At 37.9% G+C, this 22,831-nt stretch overlaps 2 protein-coding genes across 5 annotated transcripts in view; both read right to left on the bottom strand.

Moving 5' to 3' along the window:
• Positions 1–18,375, bottom strand: part of RASEF (RAS and EF-hand domain containing) — a 34,793-nt gene extending 16,418 nt beyond the window's left edge. Inside the window, exons 1-7 of the mRNA XM_039369829.1 lie at positions 17,101–18,375; positions 7,404–7,550; positions 5,645–5,735; positions 2,645–2,740; positions 1,922–1,999; positions 1,295–1,410; positions 1,143–1,211 (exon numbers count right to left, since the gene is read on the bottom strand). Coding sequence (XP_039225763.1) covers positions 1,143–1,211; positions 1,295–1,410; positions 1,922–1,999; positions 2,645–2,740; positions 5,645–5,735; positions 7,404–7,550; positions 17,101–17,507 — 1,004 coding nt within the window. The 5' untranslated portion in view covers positions 17,508–18,375. The remainder of the gene's footprint in view (positions 1–1,142; positions 1,212–1,294; positions 1,411–1,921; positions 2,000–2,644; positions 2,741–5,644; positions 5,736–7,403; positions 7,551–17,100) is intronic.
• A 2,538-nt stretch (positions 18,376–20,913) lies between these two features.
• Positions 20,914–22,831, bottom strand: part of LOC120320256 — a 45,070-nt gene continuing 43,152 nt past the window's right edge. For all 4 annotated transcript variants that reach the window (XM_039369830.1, XM_039369832.1, XM_039369833.1 and 1 more), the window contains exon 14: positions 20,914–22,714. In XM_039369830.1, the coding sequence (XP_039225764.1) occupies positions 22,588–22,714 (127 nt within the window). In that variant the 3' untranslated portion in view covers positions 20,914–22,587. The remainder of the gene's footprint in view (positions 22,715–22,831) is intronic.

Consider the following 22,831-nt stretch of genomic DNA (forward strand, 5'->3'; position numbering starts at 1 on the left):
ATTCAGTATAGAAGAGGAAACAAAAAATGGCATTTATTTCTAAAATAAATATTAGGCCTCTGCAATGCTCAAGAATGAATTTTGAAGAATGTTTTGGCATGTGTGGGGACTTAATCTACATGCCTCATTAAAGCAGCTTTGCCAAGATTGCAGTTGAAGAAGAAGCCTTCCCACAGTCTCTATGCAATAAGAAAATAATGTGGATACTTTAATGAGTCACAAGCAGGCTGACTTCACAGTGCAAAGCACCTCTTCAAGAGAATAGACAGCTGCAATAACATCCAGTACTTATATGGCACCACAAAGACCGCAGAGTAAAGTCCAAGTAAGTTATTCCAGAAGGGTTATTTCAAAGTGGAGAAGGCTGATTCTAGGTATAAGCCACCTTAGCAGTCATGTGTTCTTGGAGCAAAGCCTCCAATAATTAATTACCTTAGTTCTCAGACAGAATTATTTAATTCAAACATCTATTTTACTGCAGACCAGTTCAATTCTTCCAAGAACATTCAGCCAGGTATTAGTGGTATAAATAAGCATATTATATTATGTTATACTGTATTTTCAGGTACTTTGAACCAACATCTTAATGTAATATTAAAATGTTACACTACATGTAATGTAATAACCACTGTTTTAATTGTTTAGTTTTATAGTTTTAATATGGTTTTATATATTGTGTTAAATTGATTAGAAGATGGGCAGCTAGATGCATGTTTTAAATAAATATGTCCTTTTGGAAAGGAACATACAAATAAATAAATAAAATGCAGAGAACTATGGCTCCTTTAGAGTTCAGTGACCTAAAAACCTGTAAGATTATAGATTTTGGTCAGGAGAGGTATAAAAATTAAAAATAAATAAAAATTATTAAATTTTATTTCTGAAGAAAGATCTTATCAATTTCCTATAATACCAAATACAGCTTAATACTGTGACTATGTTTTATCTACCAGATAGGCTAATTAAAATATAGATCAGGGAACTGGAGACACCTTTCACAAAAAAAAAAAAAGAAAAGAGAGAGAGCTGTTCTTTAACAGAAAAAAAGAGAGTTGTTCTTTTCCTCATTGGAGATCGTAATTTCCGAATATCAAAATTTATAAATGAAAACACTTTAAAAAGAGAATTATTTAGCAGCTTACTGTAATATTGCTATCTGCCTCTCCAAGCTATCTCTGTCTTCAGTGTACTCTCTGATCATGTCTAGATCTCTGCAAAGACAATAGTTTAGGGAAATTAATTTGGTTTTTTACCAACAATAACTTACTATGTATCTGTAGAGATATTCCCTTACCTTTCTGAATTCAAACTTTGATCTGCAATATCACTTTTTAAAGTATCTAATTCACTCTGAAGAAAAGCTATATTTGTCTGTGCTTCCATAAGATCTTTTTTAAGTTTCTGGTTTTCCTAGAAACAGAAATTTTTAAAATGAAACATTCAAAAATAGTAATTTATGCAGTAATGATTTATGAAATTAAACATATTTTTAGTATTATTTGAATGGCTACTTTAATCAATTATTTCACCAACCTGTGAACTACTTGAATAGTCACAGTTTAAAATAAAAGGATTAATTATTTCTGCACTGGTTTTCCATTTGTACCCAAACTGTTTTCCCCCAAAATATGTTTGTAGCTTTTCCAAACTTCCTAGAATGGTATGTACAAGGTCACAGAATCTATAAGAATTCCATCTCACTGTTCAACATATCTGCATCTAAGGTTCAATCTGTATTTTATTGTTACACAAACTACATGCCTAGAAACTTTTTTTTTCTCTCCTTAAAATTCTATTTGTTCATTTAAACTCCCTGACAGTTCAAGAAAATATCAAATTTTACCAAGCCAGAAGAGGCAACAAAAATACTAATTATGTTGAGACTGATAGACTAAATGAAGAAATTTTAAGTAAGTCATACCAAGATCAGATCATGTATCCTTCTTTTTAATACTGCCAAATCTTCTTTGTGATTAATGTTTTTAGATTGTTCCTCAAGCTGTAAACAATAAAGAAAGCATAAAAGTTATAACAATTTTTTTCTGACTGCTTCAGTACAATGCAAAGGGAATCAAACCTTTCATAAAAATACTCAAGAACTTAACTGTTTTTTTTTACTGGTTATTTGATGGCAACTTTTAAAACTAGCAAACTAATAACTTGTAACAGTACTACACTATTAAACTAGTCATTAACTTCCTGAGCTATTATCATCAGTACAAATAATTTATGATGTGTAGCACTAAAGAACAAAGAACTATTGCATTAATAAATGAAAAATTAAAATAATAACTGGAAAGTTAAGAACTAACTAATCTTCAATCTACAGACAGGTTTCTCAATCTGCCAACAAAAAGAATTCCCGCTCATTTTAGGCTATAAGCTAAATCCTTACTTTCAAACTGACCAAAGTCTATTTAGATTTAACAGGTATTTTGATCATTCAAAAACATAATTCTCAAATATTGTTATTATTAGGGAAGTGAGTAACCAAAAGACATGTGAATATGTGAAGTTCATTTTTCAATAAGATGAAAGTCTTCTTGTCTGCTTAATGCTTCAAAGATAGCAGAATATTTACAGAGAATCGGGCCTGGATCTATTTAACTATACACTGTTCACCACATATTGAGTATGTACACACCATTTTTAATTTTTTTATTGTCACTTGGAGATCCCCCACTTCGGTTTCATATTGACGCTTGAGATCATTCAAAGCTTCTTCTGCTTTACGCTTCTCCTGAAACATTTTACACATTTATTAAATTAGAAATGGCAGACTTAAGCAGTTTACACTGCATTCTAATTCAGCAGAACATGTATCTGCTCTAATTATACAGTCAAAAAATATTTGGCCAGTCTTAAAGCATTCAGATACAACTAGACTTGCATAAAGGTTTGCTATAATATGTTTCATGCCTCTGCCACCTGGAAATAAACACAAAGCATATACTCTAGAGCAGGGGTGTCAAACACACAACGTCACGTGACGCGTCACGACGTATCGTGACTTCTTCCCCATTGCCGGAGCTGGGGTGGGTACGGTTTCAGCATGACACATCTGGCCCATGGGCCGGCAGTTTGACACCCCTGCTCTAGAATAATTATTAGCACGCAAAGCACTGTTTGACTGTGTTACAAGTCAGACTTGCTTCGGTGAAAGCTATGTGCTAATAAAATTTGTGGTTCAGAACTATCCCACAAAGTAAATATCACAGCAATCTTTCATTTACATTTGAGGCGTCTTTCTTTTTAACAGTACATTTCTGAAGAACAGAGTAAGATAAGCAGAATTTCAAGAATGATAAGCAAACTACATTATTATAGGCTGTTCTTAGTATTTAGATGGCAATTAATACACAAAAAATACCCATTTACACTTTGCTATTGTTTTATCAAATACCAACCCATTCCTTAGTACAGTCAAAAATGTCCATTGCACACACATTACTTGCAAGTTTGTTTTCCCTTCTCTAAAAACAAGTTTTCCTCACTCCACAGGACAAAAACAATATTTTTGAAACTCAGGGATACTGCAAAAGCAAATTATATTCAGAACCAAGGTTATAACTACTGTATACTATTGCTATTAGTTGTCGACAGCCACATAAATTGGTTTAACTAGAATTTATTTAATTTGTTTGGTTCATACAATATATTGAACTATAAACCATATTTTGCAAACTTTACTTCAAACCCTATTTTAAAATCATAATATAACAGGGTAGCATGTGAATTCTATTAGAATCTCTTGCTTATTTTGAGAGATAGGGCAAATACTCAAAACTAAACCCAGAATTTTGCCTTCATTTTTTCCTGTATTTTTCATATGTCAATTGTTTGGAGGAATAAATGACACTGTGCATGGGTGTCCACAGAAGTTTCCCTCATTTGTCAAAATGACAAAAACAGCAGCTTATCACAAGCTTCACCCCTTAGGCATGCATAGTGTCACATGCACAAAAGAGGAGTGCCTTTTATCGTATCAGTACAACATGGTTTTTGCTCCTTAATTTAGTTCACCTGTAGATTCTTCCCTACTGTGTTCTGATTTTTTTTATTAAAAAAGTTTTTATTTTCCATTTATTCATACAAAATACAATTAACCATTGGTACCGCCTGCCCATTCCCCCCAGGCTGCGTCCACCCTCTCTAAACCTTCCCTACTTCCCTCCTCTTTCTCTCCTCCCCTCCTACTCTCTTCACCTCCCCATCTCCTCTAACCATCCTACTTCCTCCCTACTCCTTCCTCCCCTCTCATCCCTCTCACTACTGTGTTCTGATTTGAAGAAAAAAAATTCTCAACCAATTCTGCTTAATCTATTTTAACATCTTGGTTCTTCTAACTAAAAAAACAGTTTTAACAACATCGTGATCAGATTTCTTATCCATAAGACATAAAAGCCTACTATTTATGGCTCCTTAAGTATACTAAATAGTTTTAATTAATAGAAGGAATACAACTCACTAGTAAAGGTGGAATAATGAAGTAGTAATCTAAATTGACAACAGGGGTTGTATGAAAGAAATCTTCCAAGAATACAGAGATGTCCTAGGACAGGGCTTTTCAACCTTTTCACCCATTGTACCACTTTTACGATATGGCAACATCCGAGTACCACCAGTCGCCTAGCAAGGTGTCAAAAACTTGATGACCAAAAAAAAAAAAAAGGAAAAAAGTGATAAAGTACAAGTAGTCCTCAACTTACAACAGTTCACTTAGTGACTGTTTGAAGTTACAATGGCACTGAAAAAAGTGCCTCCCAAGCCACAGACGAGCAAGACACCTGCCTGCCCGCCCAGCGGCACTCTTCCTCCTGTCTGAGGTTTTCATTGTTGTAAGCATTTCTGTTGAGGATTGGCAGCGGGGATGGGGTGGGGGTGTTTGGTTTTTATTCCCCCCATCTGCTGGGTAGTTGCAGCAGGTTTTGGTCACTTCACATGGCCCTGGGACACTGTGATTGTCATAAATATAAATCAGTTGCCAAGCATCTGAATATAAATCACAAGACTCTGGAGATGCTGCAACATTCCAGCTGATCAATGCTTCTTCTGGGCTCAGCAGAAGCACCAGGAGCCTGGCACTGATCCTGGCGCTTCTGCTGAGCCCTGACAGCCCTGAAAAAGCACCGATCAGCTGGAAAGGGGCACTGATCCTGGCGCTTCCGCTGAGCTCGACAGCCCTGCAGCTCCAGCCATCTCTCAGACTTGTGCAGTGCTGCCACCGCTTCAACTCATTCCCCTCCCCCACTACCACTTTTCTAGGATGGTCGCGTACCACCTGCCAGGTGCCAATGTACCACAGGTGGTACCTGTACCAGTGGTTGAAAAGCCCTGCCTTAGACTACAACATAGTCTGCAATGACAAATTACTTCAAATTACTAGCCTGCAGTAAGCTATCATGGACATCTTTCCCTCTTTATCTAATTTTCTTTTTTTGCATACAAAGCTGGATAAATTAGGAAAGAGATAGAGAAAGTGCTGGCTTTGTACTGTTTTGTATTAGAGGCAAACTAAAGAGGAAAATAATGTAGAGAAATGTTCTATACATCAAATCTGAAGCATAAAATTTAGAATTATTTTATTTATTTGGTTGAGGGAAGCAATCCTTTCTAAATCATTAGCATTGTAAGCATTAGTCACCTCCTTCTTGATTTTACGTTCTGTAGCCTGTATGCGCTGGTCCATCTCCTCTTCTAGTTCACCAAGCTGCATGGCTGCTTTATCTTGTGCTCTATAAAAATGAACATTCATATAAAACAGGGGTGTTAAACTGGCAGCCCGTGGGCTGGGTGCATCACGTGCAGGCCACGCCTACCCCAGCTCTGCAAAGGCAAAAAAAATTACGACACATCATGATACATCACATAACACAATCAAATTTAACACCAGTGATATAAAACAACCTTAAAAATAATTGGGGCAAACCAGGAATCAGAACAAAGGAGAACAGACTATATCTCTATCTTTAAGTAACTGGCAGATCCTCTCTCTAGCTAATGTGACATTATATAGCTAAATGAGACATGTAAATTGCCTTTGATACCCAATTATCCTATTTATCAATGATCTTCAGTATTGAGCAATCATAAATGTTGAACTATAGTGATTGACTGTCTCCATACAACTCTGAACAAAAGTTTTTCTATTCCTCACAGCAATAAACAAATTACAGTATCTGTAATACTGTACCTTGTAATACTAGGTGCTAAATCTCTCTGGGTGAAACTGATGTAGATGTTTAAGAATTATCACATTAATACCATAACTCCAAAGATTACAAATTAATACATATATTACAGATTATACAGTCTACCTTATTTCCTCCTATAGCATAATTCACTGGAAAATACCAATAAGCCAAAATTAAAAACAAATATATAGAAAAGAAACATAGTCCAGATAGTCTCAGAATGTTGAATGTTAGGAGCAGAAAAAAACTGACAGACTGCATATAATAGCAGTATTCACATCTTATGCACTAAGATGAAACCCTAGTACAGAAATATGTCCACTAGCAATATGGTGACCAGGTTCTATTAGTGGCCTCAAAAGTCTCAATCTGGCAGGAAAAATTGTCTCAGAAAGAATGCAGGGAATGTACACACGCAACGGTCTTCAATGGAGAAGACTTAAGAGGCATGAGAAGATGAAGGCTTCTTTGCATAAGTATAGAAGTGCAAAATGACTGCATAGGATTTGAAGTAAGATTAGGTATTATCAGTGATGTGCCATCTCTTCCACCAGTTCAAACTGCTATGGCTGCCATTCTAAAACTGAAATACTTGTAGCATCCAAATATTTGGGAAGCTACTGCTGGTTTGTGCCTTGTTGAGACAATGTGAGAAAATTAGTATTTTAACCATTAATAAACCAAATTCCTAATTTCTATGTAGCAATACATTTTCCACTTAATTCTTCCTTCTCTTCCATTCAGCCTCAATTTTTTTGTGATCAGAAATCTCCAAGTTAAGTTAGAGATACCTGTTTTGAAAATGCTGTTTTAGAAAACAAATAATGGATGTTCACAAACTATAAAGCAAACAACAAAAGCTTCAAGCATATTTTAAATCATTTGCAAGCATACCCTTTATAATTTAACCTTTAATAAAATATTAACTATTTGTTCTTCACCCACATGATTTATTGGGTATTTAAAGCATGAATAAACAAATTCAAATACCTTGAACTGCAATTCATCCAATTCCTTCCCACAGTTCTGTTATCTGGTATTGATGGAAGTATTTGAATCCAGTAGTGCTCTGCATATGGTGTGGGTATTCTTTATTTATTTGATGCAAATACAGATATGCTCACAGATCTAGAGGCTACTAGCTGCTTCAGATTTGAATAGTATACTCTAACATAATTTCTTATAAAGTACAAACCCAGTTAACTTTACCTTTTTACAGCGATGGCCAGGGTCTCCATTTCTGTACTCTGCAGCTTGATCTCTCTAATAAAGTTCTTAATAACATTTTCATATGGTTGAATTAATCGTGGTTCCACTATACTGATGTTCTGATACAGAATGTTGACCTGCTCTTGCCTAAAAATGGGGGACAAATCAAGCATTAATGTTTTGCAGCTTTATTTAAAAATATATCTTACATGGTGATGTCAAGGAAAATGGGTAGATGGAACAGACTTTTTAATTAAGATTTTAAAAAATGGGTCAATTAGTTCATAAGAGTACATTACAGACATATTACTTGTTAATATGATTTATTTTATTTTGGTGTAAGCACTGTGATCTTAATCTATCCTGGAATCAAAACATCTCTGGAGATTTAAGCTCAAAATCTCTTTACCCAAGCACTTAGATTATAAAAATTTAAACCATTGCATGAATAAACACTTACACATATACAATACTGGAGAAACTTTTATAAATAAAGATGCTAATAGGACGGAATCAGGTTTGCCCTTCACACAGGAAATGCTTCTAATATAGGATCAGATAAAGTTCATCAAATGAGTTGTCTGGATAGGCCTCATCTTTCTGATATTGCTCAAATTACATCTTTCTCTGTCAGGAGCAAAAGATCAGATCCACACATGAAGGTTCAATTAAGCTAATTTACTGCTAAAAGCCTATGCACAGGAATCTTCTTAACTAAGAAACATCTGGTTAGAGTTAGATAAGGGTCAACAGCACTCAAGGGGGTCATACTTACCATGTTTCCCCCAAAATAAGACCCGGACTCCTTTTTTGCCTCCAAAAGGGGCATGAAGTCTTATTTTCAGGGAGCGGGTCTTTTCCACAGTCTCACCTCGCAACAGTGGCACAGACAGCCCTGCCCAGCTGGCCCACTTCTTCTATGGCTGCTTGCCACCACTCAAGCATGTCGCCCCTGGCCTCCATTTCACCATCAGGGGCCTTCAAGAAATGCCTCTGCAGCGAAGAACCAAGCTCCAGATTGACGCATGTGGTGCCCCCTGGCCTCCAGGAGGTGCCATGCACGTCAATCTGGAGCTCCATTGTCAGCTGCAGAGGCATTTCCTGAAGGCCTCTGTTGGTGAAATGGAGATTGGGGCTGATATGAGCGCACACCGTGAGATGAGGCAGGTGTCGGGACATAGGAGGTCTGGCTACAAAGATAAGTGGGTGTGGGGCTCGTGAGGTAACTCCAACCTCACCCCACCCTAGCTTGATTTTCAGGCGTGTGCCTCTCCCCAATACTAGGGCTTATTTTGGGGGTAGGGCTTATATTAGGCCCACCCACCCCCAAAATCAAACTAGGGCTTATTTTGGGAATAAGTCTTGTTTTCAGGAAAACACAGTAGTATACTTGCGGCTAAGTAGGGATTCTAGACTTATCCTTCTTTGCACTCCGCCCCCAGGTTCTGCCATTCCTTTTCCTACGTTCTCCTACTAATGGATATAAGAAGAGAGAATCGAGGGCTGCAATGGGTAGTAGAGTTCTTATGAAAAACAAACCCATCACACATGTGAATGGATGTAGGATTTTCTATGCATTTAGAGGAGATATTCCTTTTGATGTTTATTAAATCTACTTTAGGACTAAGCCCTCCACTTAGTAAATCACTGATTTGGGGCTGTCGAGGTTGGAAGGGATTTTGAAAGATCTTAAAAACAAAGTTTGTCAGAATCACATGCAGCCTGGAACTAGTCCTTGACTTACGACCACAATTAAGCCCAAAATTTATGTTGTTAAGTGAGATAATTGTTAGGTTAGGTTTGCTCCATTTTACCATCTTTCTTGCCACAGATGTTAAGTGAATCATCGCTGTTAAGTTAGTAACAAGATTGATCACATGACTTCAGGAAACTGCTACCATCATAAATATGAACTAGTCGCCAAGCATCTGAATTTTGATCATGTGACCATGGGGATACTGCAACGGTCGTAAATGTGAAAAAGCGTCATAAGTCACTTTTTCAGTGCCTTTATAACTTTGAACAGTCACTGAACAAACTCTTGTAGGTCGAGGACTACCTGTATTTATCATACCTGTTTCTAAATCTGGTAAAATATTTACTGTATAGAACTTTATTGGATAAGGATCAATTTATTCAATGCATAAAATGTTATCCTCAGTTGCCAGAAAGAAAGAAAAAATACAATGCCTTTTATGGGTTCAAGAGAGCGTGACAATGCAAGTAGTACAATCTAGGACAGTTCTATTTAAAACACAAATATAATAAACTGAAAATTCACAATGATAATAAGCTACAGTGCAACTATAAACATTATTATAATTTTAAATAGCAGATATAGTGGACAATAAAAACATTTAAAACTATTTAATTCATTTTTTTCAACATCTTAAATTACCAAAATAGATTTAGCGTTATTAGTGTTACATTTCAGGAAATCTACAATGGTCAACAACCACGGAAGTCTGGCAGCAGCTCTATTTCAATGCTTTTAGTTTATAAATACGTAAATCAAGACAATGGGAGACTTTTTTTGACCAGCTTTGTACGTAACCCCAAACTGGAGTTTAAGAACAGCTGAGGTCTAAAACTAATCCTCCTGTTGCCTTACAGCTTGACAGTCCTACCTCTTGGTTTTTTCTCTGAACTATCTCACAGCTGCTGTTCTTGGGGATTTTTCATCTCCAGAAGATTAAACCAACCAGAAACGTGAACTAAGAAAAGCTGAAAGATATTATTCCCTCCACTGAGCTCCTTCATGTAGGCCTGCTGAGCTCCGTTTGGAAAAGCTGCCGTCCTAAACATTCAGTACAATAGTGACTGCAAAGTTTACTCCGGTTATTTGATCACAGAATCTTAATGTGGTTTTGTTGTTTCTCACTGACCCAATTAACAGCTCCATTCAGGAGCTTTCTGTGGCCTACATTTACACAAACAGGTGCAAGAATAAGAAATCAAATTCGGGGCAAGGAGAACAAAACAATTCCCTAGAAAAACATGAGCTCTAAGGATGGGGGAAGACTTTTTTTTTGAATGAAGGATAATTACAAGGATGCTGACCTAAATACCAACAAGTATGCAGCAATACTGGCAAATCATCACATCACCCCTGCACCCATAGCCATTTAAAAAAGAAAAAGGAAAAAAACTATACTCAAAGCCAACATCTTGATTGATTTTGAACAAACTATAATATTTATACATTCTCCAATTAAAATAACTTACAGCCAGTGGAACTGGTTGGCATCCAGCAGACTGAAGAATTTTACTGGAGTTTAAAAGTACAGTATGATATATGGGTCCTAATCGAGGAGCTAAGAATTACTAAGGGAGCATCTAGGAATATAGGCACTTCTAAGCAGGATGGTTTTTTTTTTGTAAAACTAGGGTGCTCAGGTTCGATAAATTTAATTGTTTCCAGATATCAGATATCCTTTAGATATTAGTTCAAGGGCTCCAAATACTATCAGTATTGTAATGTCAGCCAGATATTTAAACTGGATTTTGGCATTTTTATCCATCTATCCATCTTGAAGGTATTGTGGCAGGATGTAAGCTGTACCACGTAAAGCTGCCTTTTTGCAATTGCAATTTTATGAATGCTGATGGTGTTCAAATAATACTGTATTCCAGATGTTTTGGGAATGCATCCAAGGTGCCTATTACTATTGGTTTCATTATCTTTGCTTTCTTTTACCACATTTATTCTACTTCTATTTGCATGTCTTTAGAGCAGGCATGTCAAACTCGCGACATCACGTGACATTGTGTGACGTATCAGGACTTTTCCCCCATTGCCAGCAATGGGGTAGGCGCGGTTTTGGTGTGATGCATCCGGCCCACAGGCCGGCAGTTTGACATGCCTGCTTTAGAGTATATTTTGTTATTTTCTCTACTATTTTGCTGGCTCCAGGTATGCAATTGTCTACAACCCAGATTTTTTTGTCTTTCTTATCAACAATTGTTAAGCTGGGGTATTGTCCAGCAGAAGTTTGTCTGTTTGCATTCTAAAGTCCCAGAGCATTTTGCATTTTTCATTTTCTATCAATTTGTCTATTTTGTAGTCCTACCAGTTCTTGTTTGCGGGCAAGAAGTATTTCTTGAAGATATTCCAATGCACCATTGTTGCTACTTTGTCATGCCGTTGTTTATAGTCAGTCTCTGCGATCTTTCTGCAGTTGTTGTTGTTGTTGTTGCTGTTGTTATTATTATTATTGACCAGGGAATGCTCTTTGCCACAGAGTGCATTTAGTAAATCAGAAAGGAGGACAAATAGAATAAATCTTCCGTTCCAGTTTTGGCAACTTGAGCAACTGTGCATGTTGATTGGATGATTATTCTTACCATTATTCTGGCTGGAAGTGAGCTGTAATCCAATATATCTTATAACATCAGCTTTAGGATGCCGAGTTCTGTTTTTCAAAGTTTCCTTGAAATAATCTGTCACCCTATTTTTTCACTATTATTCCTGTGATGAAAATAGCATCCCATGTAGGGTGTCTGGGAATAGTATTTGCAAGTTTTCTCTTTAATCCTAATGTTAAATTTCATGACCTGTGAACATTTTGATTATCACAATTCAAACAGCCATTTTTTTACTTTTTAATTAAGCATATTTCTAAATAACTTTGTCCTAGTTTCTTTTGCAACCAACTTTCACAACCTAAACATTTGGCTTTTCCTGTCTCATATTCTATAAATGTGTTGGAGTATATTTTCAGAACTCAGATAAGAACGGCAGAAGCTAATCCAACATATCTGCAAGGCAGTAATTTGAAAAGGCAGGCATAAATCATCTTAAAACTGGTTTAACCACTATGCTATACTTTTATGTATTGGAACTAGATTCTACCCCAAGGGTAAGAAAACTAGATATAATTTTATACATTTATAAAATTAATACATAAATTAATAAACTAGGTATACGTATACACATATACGTAAGTTTTATATATTGAGGGCAGATCATCCTGGAGTATATCTATTTACGTGATCACAAGAGTTGACACAGACTTGGTGATGCATAATCAAGCAAAAAAAAAAAAACCCCAATAATAATATACATGTTTGGTATACTTTAATTTCACATAAAATAGAAATAAAAATAGACAAATAGAAGAAAAAGAACTGGAAAAATTTTAATCAATTCAGGATAATTATGATTATTATAAATCCTGAATTATAAACTAAGATAACCAATAATTACATACCAATATTTCACAAAATAATCTGATTCACACTTTTCAGCATTTAATTATTCTCTGAAATGTCTGCATATTTTCTCTATCTATAAAAGGTTTCTGGAAGTATGAAGATTTCCAGTTCAGTTTGGATTTGTTACTGTTTGAAAGGGCAGAAATCACTGCTAACATTAAGTTTGTGTTTGGTACAATAGTTTAAATAGATACTCAAGCAATGACTAAACACATAAACTGATTAATACATATCTGCATACCACCTATGATACACGTGACCCAAGATAACAAGGTTACTTTTTTTCTTCTTTCTCCAACATTAAGACCTGATTTGTTAGTTCTGGGTTCAACAAATCACAACTGACTGGATTCATGTATCACACCAAACAAAATCACTTGTTAGCACAATGTGGGAATTTAACCAGAGTAGACAGTCCTTGCTTAATTACTATTCGTTCAGCAACTGTTCAAAATTACAGCACTGCTAAAAGAATGGTAGTTAACATTTGGCCCCTGAAGTTATGGATGCTGTAGCACCATCATAGTGACTTGATCAAAATTTGGGTGCTTCAGTCTTAGCTGTCTGCTACCACCCTGGGCCTTTACTTTAGCTTCAGCACCACCACCACCACAGAGAAGTGCAGCTTTGCCAGGGGCCAAATGGATGGGGGGGGGGGAGGCAGGAGATAGCAGGTGCAGAGAGTTGAAAAGGAGGCAGAGGAAATAGTCTCTTACTGAGGATCAGGGCTAAAAGGGACCAAGCCAGGAATAGCTATGATCGAGTTGGGGTCTCACCAAAAAACCAGTGGGATTTGGTTAATGATGGCAACAGGGACTGCTGGGATTGCTATCACTAAATGATGCAGTCATGTAACATCATACTTTATGCCCACATTGCTTAGCAACAGACATTCTGATCCCAATTCCAATTGTGACTTAAGGACTACTTGTAGGTATTTTTATGTCCAAATATAGTAAAGATACCAAGCCTCAGGTTCAATATTTATACAGAAGTTGCAACCTGAAACCATCCAGATACTTTTAACTATATTTCCAATTAGCCTTTTTCAAGACAGCCAATTGTCAAATATTCTGGTACTGTTGCTTCAAACCATCTAGACCAGGGGTGTCACAGGCTGGACGCGTCACGAGGAAACCGCGCCCATCCCATTGCCGGCAATGGGGGAAAAGTTATGATAAATCGTGCGACATCACGTGATATTGCGAGTTTGACATGTCTGATCTAGACACTGCTGAGTTTCCTATTCCTTACACAGATCTTTCTTTCACTATGGATTTAGTTTTGAAAAATTAATCTATTCAAAATGCCTTGAACATATTGTTCATGATGTTTGATAAACATACTGTTATTCACCAGGCCATCACCCCTTCCAGAAAAAGCCAATGCAGTGTTGAACTAGGAATGAGGATACCCAAGTTCTAAATCATCCTCAGCCAAAAAACCTCCTGGGTGACCATTATTCTCAGCCCAGCCTGAGTTGTTGCTATAAGAAAAATTAGGAGGCATGAATACTATATAAGGAGCCCTGGTGGCGCAGTGTTTAGAATTCAGTATTGCTGGCAAATTCTGCCCACAGCCAGCAGTTCGATCCTGACCGGTCAAAGATGACTTGGCCTTCCATCTTTCCAAGGTTGGAAAAATGAGGACCCAGATTGTTGGGGGCAATATGCTGACATTTGTAAATCATTCAGGGAGTGCTGTAAACTTCACTATGGAAAGATATATAAGTCTATTGCTATATCTACCATCCTGAGTTCCTGAATGAAAGGCAAGATACATATTGTAATTCGTACGTAGATAATACCAATTCACATCTTGAATCTGCAGCCTACCATCCACTCTTTAACTGGAATATCAGCAAGGAAGAAGTAATTTTTTTTAAATTCTATAAATTTTTTGAAAACCCTGTAAATTAGAGCATCTAAAACTCCATTAACAATTTTTTTTTCAATAAGCAGTTAATTGTGCCCTACTTCTTTAGGGATCATATCCATTTTGTTCTGAGTATTCATTCTACTTGAAACAATACACGAGGACTGCTATTCAGAATTCAGACGCATTATGTCTTTATACTTATGCCAAACAAAGGAATTGCAATTCATTCTCCTGTCTTATTAAACCAAAGTAGCTGGATTACAGAGTACTAGTGCAAACATTGTCTCCATGGTATCAAGATAAGGCAGATGCTTACACAAACTCTTCCTGCACAAACCTCATTCCACCACCTACAGAGTTCTTCTAAAACAGGATATACTTCTAATAGGTATAACTTAAAAGAAAGTACACTTCAATACTGATCTCTAATTTACAGCATCCCTAATCATTATGTAGGCTAGTACTGCTGGGAGGTCTAGTAATTCTTAATCCCTGTCCCTATTAATCCCTGTTCTATTAAGTTCAAGCAAAACTTTAAAAGTGAGATTTATTGCACAAACTTTTAATATTGTTTAAAAGGTAAACTCTGAATACTTTGTGCTTGAAAATATAGTAATCCATCCATTTTAGCCAGTATAGCCATGCTGAGAAGGATAGCTAAAATATGCAATCCAAGACATCTGAAATCCTCAAAGTCATACTGTAATTCATGGAAGTGTTGTGACCTCCCATCAGCTCTGTTAAAGTCCCAATTAAATCAGGTTTATGCTATTAGCCATAATTTATACTAAACGAATGGGAAGTAATTGTTAGAAACAGAGCATAAGTCTTGATGTTTGAGCAAAATACATATAAGATACTATTTGTACACTGCTCAGAGTCACTCTATGTGGGAGATGGGCATTTCCTAACTATGAGAAATGGGTGGATGGATGGATGGATGGATGGATGGGTGGATGGAGGGACAGACAGACCACAACAAATCAATTTCATCTACTTCATGAATGATCACACTGGTCTGCTGGCATGTGTGCACCCCTCCCCCATTCTTGAGTACCCTATTGAGATTATCATAAAATCAGTTCAAATTGAGTGAAATATGAAATATGCTAAATATGAAAGAAAACAGAATCTTTGGATGTTTCGACTGTTGTTCTGAAAATTCCTAATGATACAATATCCTTTGATAATCTGCTCTCCAAATGAACCATAGAGTTGTTTGGGAAACGTATGTTGTTTTTTGTTGATAGTATTCCTAATATGGTGCTAATATCCTGGGAAATAGCATTTCAGAAAAAAAAGGCCTGTTTCTGTGAAGAAAACTTGCTATTTGGACATTCAGGATACAGCTCAGGGATTTTCACAATACACCATATAGGTGTAAATTGACATCTTCAAACAGTCAGACAACTAACTATAAAAAGAATTTTGAATACATTAAAAAATCTGACATCAAGCAGGACTATCACTTGGTTAAATTCACTTGACTGGGTTTTTTTTTTCATATGTTTGTCTGCTTTTCACTGCACAGGAACAGCTGTCTGTTTGAAAATCAGGACAACTATAAGAAAGTATACTAGCTTGGAAATGTGCTTGACCGACTTCCACAAAACCTGAAGACTGCAAAACGATCAGCTGAAGTAGGCAGTACCAAGAGAAAATAAAATGAGATTCTTCATAAGAAAAGACTTGAAATCTGAGCAGAGCAGCTCTATTTACTTGCAGTAACAAGACTAAAAGCAACGTGGCACCTTGCAGGCTCACTGACTGAGAGTTTTCAAAGGTATGTGTTGCATCATTAAAACAAAAAACAAAAATTCCCCTGTCATTTTTCTGCTGCCCTCTCTAGCCATCCTTTCTTTAGTGATGCTACCATATGCCACTTCTTCTAACAGGGATGATTTTCAATGGGGACAGCAAATTCCAAAAGGAGGAGGGAATGGTTTTTATAAAACAAGTTTATACTTTAAACAAAAACTATGCTATAATGTAGACAGGCATGAGATAAAACTGCAATAGACTGAAAACTGCAGCCGTTGCTTAGAAGCCAACCATAATCTCGGACTTTCTCTGCTTTGTTGGAAAACCAGCATGGGTTACTCACTGGCAACTACCTAAAATTTTAAAACGTTAAATGCCAGCAAAGCCACAAATACACACTCGCTGCCTCTTCTACTTCACAGCCTTTACACTGATAAGAGAGTAAACACTGCCTCCCAGTTCCTTGTAGAAAAGGTGGCTAGTGCTTACCATACTATAAAGAGTGGAAATAATAAAATACATGATCCTCAACTACTATCCAAGCAAAGGCTGAAATAAAAAATAATCACATGGTCAAAGGCTGCTCGCGCTAGCCTTTGTGTACCCCTGAAGTAATACTTGCCCGGTAGAAGTTCAACAGGTGCAACCTTCATCAATTCCGAAAACACCGCTTGAAGTTTGCTAAACTCATTTGTTAACATCCTTGTATCGTTCGAAAAATAAAAGGTGGAAGAAATATTTTTACCATCTTTATCTTTCAAGGGTGACTCGAAAAGCAAGGGCTAAAACTTCTGGGGCTGGGTGTGGTGCGCCTTTCCCCCACGGAGGAGCAACAGCGACTTACCTGGGAATATAGCCCGCCTCCTCCCCAAGCCGGAGCTCAAATTCCCGCCAGGCCTGGTTGGGACCCACCGCAGAACCCGCCGCCGCTGCCGCCATCCCGGCGAAAGTGCCGAGCGTGTCGCTCTCTTCACAGGGGAGCTCCTCGCAGTCGCTCCGCCGCCTCTGCGGTTGAGTGACGCCGCGAAATCCCCGAACGAACTCGCGGAAGGTGATGGCGCCGTCGCGGTCAGTGTCCAGGCGCTGAAAAATAGCTTCGGCCTCCGCCGGCCGGACCCGCAGCTCCGCGCAGAGCGAGCCGAAGTCATCGCGCTCGATCCGGCCAGAACCGTTCACATCGCAGGCCAGAAAGAGCGAGCGGAGCCGGCCAGCGTCGTCCAAGTCCACCTGCTCCCCCGAAGAGGAGCCCATCACACGGCGAGGGAGACTCCGCGGGCTCGCGGAGACGCCTCGACGGCTCCAAGCGGTGGGGACCCCGATCCGGGAAGGAAAGACGCCGAGCCCAACTCTCCGCGCCCAAATCCGTGCTTTCGCTGCCGGCTGCCTTCCAGGCCGCTTCTTCTCTGCTCCACCCCTCGAGCAGGAAAAGTTCTTCCAAGAATTTCGCCCTGCCTGCCAGTGGAGAGCTGCTTTGAGAGCGCCCGCCCGCCCCGGCGCGGCCGCCCCGCGCGGGGCCGCCCCTGCGGCCTGCCAGACGTGTAGGAACGAGGCGGAGGGGGCTGGTCCGTCACAGGTGTGAATTCCACTTCTGACGATTGTTTCCCCGCGGCGCAGGTTTCTTTTGCGGCCCGCCAAAAGCGCCGCATCCTGGAAAGAGGCGGCTTGGCCGGGTAGTCAAGGGTGACGACGCTAATTGACTTGGAGCCAAAGGAATGTTTAGCCCCACGTTGAAGTGAGCTTTTGCTACAGACCAACTCAACTGTGCCTAGGAGGGGGACCGGGTCTCCGCTGCCTGCGGCCTCCTTTATCCGGTAGGCAGCAGGCTTAAAAGCGGCCCTTAGAGAAGGATGTTCCCCTCAACGCAGTTTTCTTTTAAATAAGCGGGCAGCAGGTCCTGTTGTTAACTGAAAACCCAAAACTATAAATGGGGAGCCCAGGGATTCAACTCGATAATCAGCTTAAATGAGTCCAAGACTCATGTTGTCAAGAAATAGGCTTCACAGTGTTAGAAGTAAAGTCTTCATCCTGGTTCATCCAAGCCGGGAATAAATAAGCAAACATGGTGACTGCTTTGGGAAGAAGGTTACAGTTTATTAGATAGTTCTTCAGGAAAGTACAGAGGAGAGAGAAGAACAGAGAGCACAGAGAGAGATTGAGCACATGGGCAGTAGGTTTTATACCCCCCCTAGCCTTTTGTTTGGAATAGTTTCCTGTTCCTGTGGCATGAACCTTGAGACTGTTTCTGAGTGTTTGTCTAGGCCTTGATATCTGTGGTTTAATTCTGTTATCATATCCTGCTTCCCAGGTGATGGGGCTGACTCCTAGAGTTTGGGTGGGGTATGCAGATCTTCTCTTTTGTCTTCTTGATTGCTCTAGCTCCAACTTTCTGATGGTTTTACATTTGCATAGGGCTAAAGTCTTGCTTGGGGCAGAGAGATAGATTTGGGGCCAAGTTTGGTTTTAAAAAGTCCTTTTGAGGAAAAATATATTTTTCTGCCCTTTTTAATATTTCCTTCTGGGCTAACTTTCATCAACAGGTTCGAATCACCTAAATTCTCTTACTTTGGAGAAAGAAAAACCTACTTTGGGGGGGACTTTGTGCAGTCTTCCTTAAAAGATTTTACTGATAGAAACACTTCGTGGCTGCCCTCCTCCTGCTTTTTCCCATAAGGTTGCCATTTTAATGCTCCCCTATGTGAGTGAGAGAAGCCTTGTTCTTCACTAGGATATTCTCCCCAAGCAAGAATACTGTACAGCTGTGTTGCAAAAGAAACACCATTATTATTTTACTGGTATTATTTTAGCTTTGACAACCAAATTGCAGATCCATTGTTTGTGAAGTGGGGAAGATGGACCTTGTTTTTGAAAAGAAGATTCTTCTGATGGAACATTTTTGAACCATACATTCAAAATTCATGGATGAAATGTAATTTCACAAGTTTTATGATAGATTTATTTAATTTGATTGTGATTATCTGGTTTTTACATTCATAGTAAAAAAAACAACATATCCCTACCTGTGACTTCATAAATTGAATTGTGACAGTTGATTAAATACAATGAAATGTCATTCTGAAATGTGGAACCCAATCTTATGTGCACTGGGGACTGGGACAAGTTTCAGGAAATAGTGCACCACAAATTGCAGCACCTGACCTTTCTGCTTGTAGAACAGTGAACACAAAATAAATCACCTGAGACTTTAGAAAAGGAAGTGACATTTACTTGTAACACTGGTTTTGTGAGGTTGAGATTCATTAAGAATAACTAGAGAAAATGTTCCCTTGCCAAGCTTGGTTTCTGGACATAATTCTGTTTAGCCATACTTTATCAAAAGTTACTTAAGAATGTAACACCTGTGTTATCACAGTGAAATGCTCATTTTTTTAAAAAAATGATATGTTTTTATTTTAAAAATAGCCACTGCATTAAGATCGTAGATAAACGTACGGACACATTTATCTTTAAAAATATAATAACCTGCTCTGATTCTTAGTATTTCACAATACAGGTAGTCTTCGCTTACTATAGTGTCCATTCATTAGTGACAACATCACTGAAAAATGGGCTTGCCACCATTCCTTAAACCTGTGACTGTTGCAGTGGGAGGCAATGCTCCTTGGTAGTGGTGGCAAGCCCAGTAGAAAGAGGAAAAGAACATGATGATTGCACCCTGGAGGACAGGGAGGAAGGACCATTGGGATGGTGGCAGGGAATACAGCAGCCTTTTCAGGGCAGCTGAAAGGGCAGAGTTGGGGGAGAGAAAGGTACATGGAGAGAATGGAAGTTCTCCAAGAAGTTGGAGAATTGAAGTTCTGGGCTGGGAGGGACCAAGCCAGGGATGGCTTCAATCAAGGCATATCCTCACCTAACAACCTCAGGATTCATATAACTGTTGACAGACGAAAGCTTAGATTTAGCTTTTGTATTAAACAGTTTTTGTTTTAATATTATCCTGGTGCTCAGACTATTCTATTTCTATTATACGGATTTACCCAGGATTCGCATTTTTGGTATAATTAGGGTATGTATGTATGTATGTATGTATGTGTATATATATATATATATATATATATAATTTGTTTTCTGAGGTTTTTGCAGGTGTTTGTATGTAGGTCTTTGGTTGTTCGGGTTTTCTCCCACGTAAAATTGGAAATGTCTTGGCGACGTTTCGACGTAAAATAGTTATGAACAAAACAATCCAGATACCTTAGGGACATTGTTTTTATTCTGGATCCTGCTGATGCGGGAGCCACCAGTTCAGCTCTAGAATATAAGATCAGCAAGCTCTGGAGGAGGAACATACTAGAATTATTCCAAAATGAATCTCCTAAAACCCACCAATCAGCATAGTCTGGAAGAGACAACCCTTCATCATTTTTGTTTCCCTGTTGGTCTTACGTAGATTCAGAACCATAGCTGTAAATCAGACTGGGCACTTTACAGCCTCTGGCCACATTCAGCCCTTTAGCTGTTCCTGTCTGGCCTGCATGGATTGCCTTTTTTTTTTTAAGTGATTGCTATTTTTTTTATTTATGTGTGCCTATCCATCTTCACAGCTCGATTTGTTCGCCCTTCCACAACAGTCCTAGTTTCTCACCTGGCCCCTTCACAAAATTAATTGCCCTCCCACACTGTAAATAAAAATAATTCCAGATTTCCATTTAATCTTTAATTAAAACAATATATTTTACAATTCTATCAGGGGGACAGAAGTTTGATGAGTGTTAATGATGTCCATAGGTACATGGGATTCTGTTGTATTCTTCCTAATCTTAAGAGCATAGATTTGCGGTAAGTTTCAGCAGAAAAAGAAGTTACATAATTGAGGAGGAAAGGCACTACTCAGAATACAATTTTTGATACTGGAATCCTAAAATCAGAGATATTAGATTTGGAAGGGAGCTTAGAGATCATTATCAAATTTTCATAATAAAAGTGTTATCGTGGTGGCAGCATGTTTGACAGATGATTCTTCAACCTCTTTTTGAATATCACTTGCACAAAGCCCATTTATCCAAAGATATTTACATTTCATTGGTCTTCATCTATTAACTGTAAAAAAAAATGCAATTTTCTGGTAATTTTCTACCCAATTCTGTTTCCTTTTATGTCTTGGTTCTATTCCTGCCCTCTGAAACAATAAAATACAAGGTGTTGCCATTTAGTTTCCTATGTCTGTTCTCTCTCTCTATATATATATATATATGGAAATAGGCATTTTGTCTCTCTTAATTGTTATTCCTTTACAAAATATAAGCATCTGCTTAAGAATTTTTAATTGGTGTCGAAATTTGTTATTGGTTATTTATAAGGGATTAGTTTCTAAAATCATGGTTATGGTATGATGATAAGGTAAATGTGATGGTTACAGAACATTTTGGAAAAAAATCGGGTTTAAGAAACATTTTGTGGAGATACTAATTCAGCTTTATGAGATGAAAGGATTTAGATGATTTTCTTCTGAAGTAAATAGCATTCAGACCAGAGATGGTTTCTGAGATATTTGAGGTAGCTGGGCTGGGCTACCTAGTATAACCCAAGAAATTGAGAGATATCTAACAGTAAGATTTTGCATCCATTTCTGACACACAGTGTGCCAATGTTATCTAGAAATACTGTGACCAAAGGTTAATAGTACACTCTTATCAAAATTTTGTATTTGACTTCCTAGAGAAATGCAACATTGTGGGAAGGCTGATAGTTATCTTGCCATAATGTTCAAGCCCTTTGCTTTGACTCTCTCCTTAAAATCAAATACGGTGTCGTTTAGTGGTGTCACAGAAGATGCAGCTTACAAAACAGATGGTTCTTGATGTATTATTCGGGCAGCCAGTTTCCGCCTATGTAGGACTGACATCAGTGTAGCAGCCAGAGGGACAACCCATGTTATTCAAGCAACTGGCAGAAAAAGCATTCAACAAAAGACGATTTATTTTTATGAGCCATAGTGCAAGCAGTGAAGGCAGAGCTCTCAGCATAAAAAAGCAAAAGAAGGTTTTGTTCCAAAATATATTACGTAGGTATTGGTTTAAAAAGAGATATCAGTCAGAATGCAGCTCTAATTTAAATGTCCAATATCTAGAGAGGTTAGATCTTCTGAGAACATCGTGTCATTTAAATTTGGTGATGGTAGTTATATCATCAAATAAACTGGAAATATATCTTGAAAACAGCTCTAACAAGATTTTCTTCATTTTGACTATTCCACAGATGACAAAGTATCACAAATAGGAAGTATTGGATAATACTTTCTACATTTTAACCACATAAAAACATAGTCAAACTCTGAATTATTCATTAGCAACTGCTGAAAGATTTGGCAGAGTTCTCATTCAGTTAACAATTTCACAGTTCCAATTGTCAGGTTATGAAATATTTTAACAGTTTTATTAAATTTTGTAATGGATTCCAGATCAGGTATAAAGCGGCAACCATATAAGTGAAGCATTCTCAGTCTATTGGAATGAAAAAAGAACATCAGTCAGACAATAGCTTCACAATTGCCAAATGATCACACAATCACAATTACAGCCTTGAAAGTTGTTTCTTTAAATAATTCAGACAATTTTTAC

The sequence above is a fragment of the Crotalus tigris genome, unplaced genomic scaffold (genome assembly GCF_016545835.1).
Source record: "Crotalus tigris isolate CLP2741 ecotype Arizona unplaced genomic scaffold, ASM1654583v1 scf7180000021269.431029, whole genome shotgun sequence".
NCBI lineage: Eukaryota > Metazoa > Chordata > Lepidosauria > Squamata > Viperidae > Crotalus > Crotalus tigris.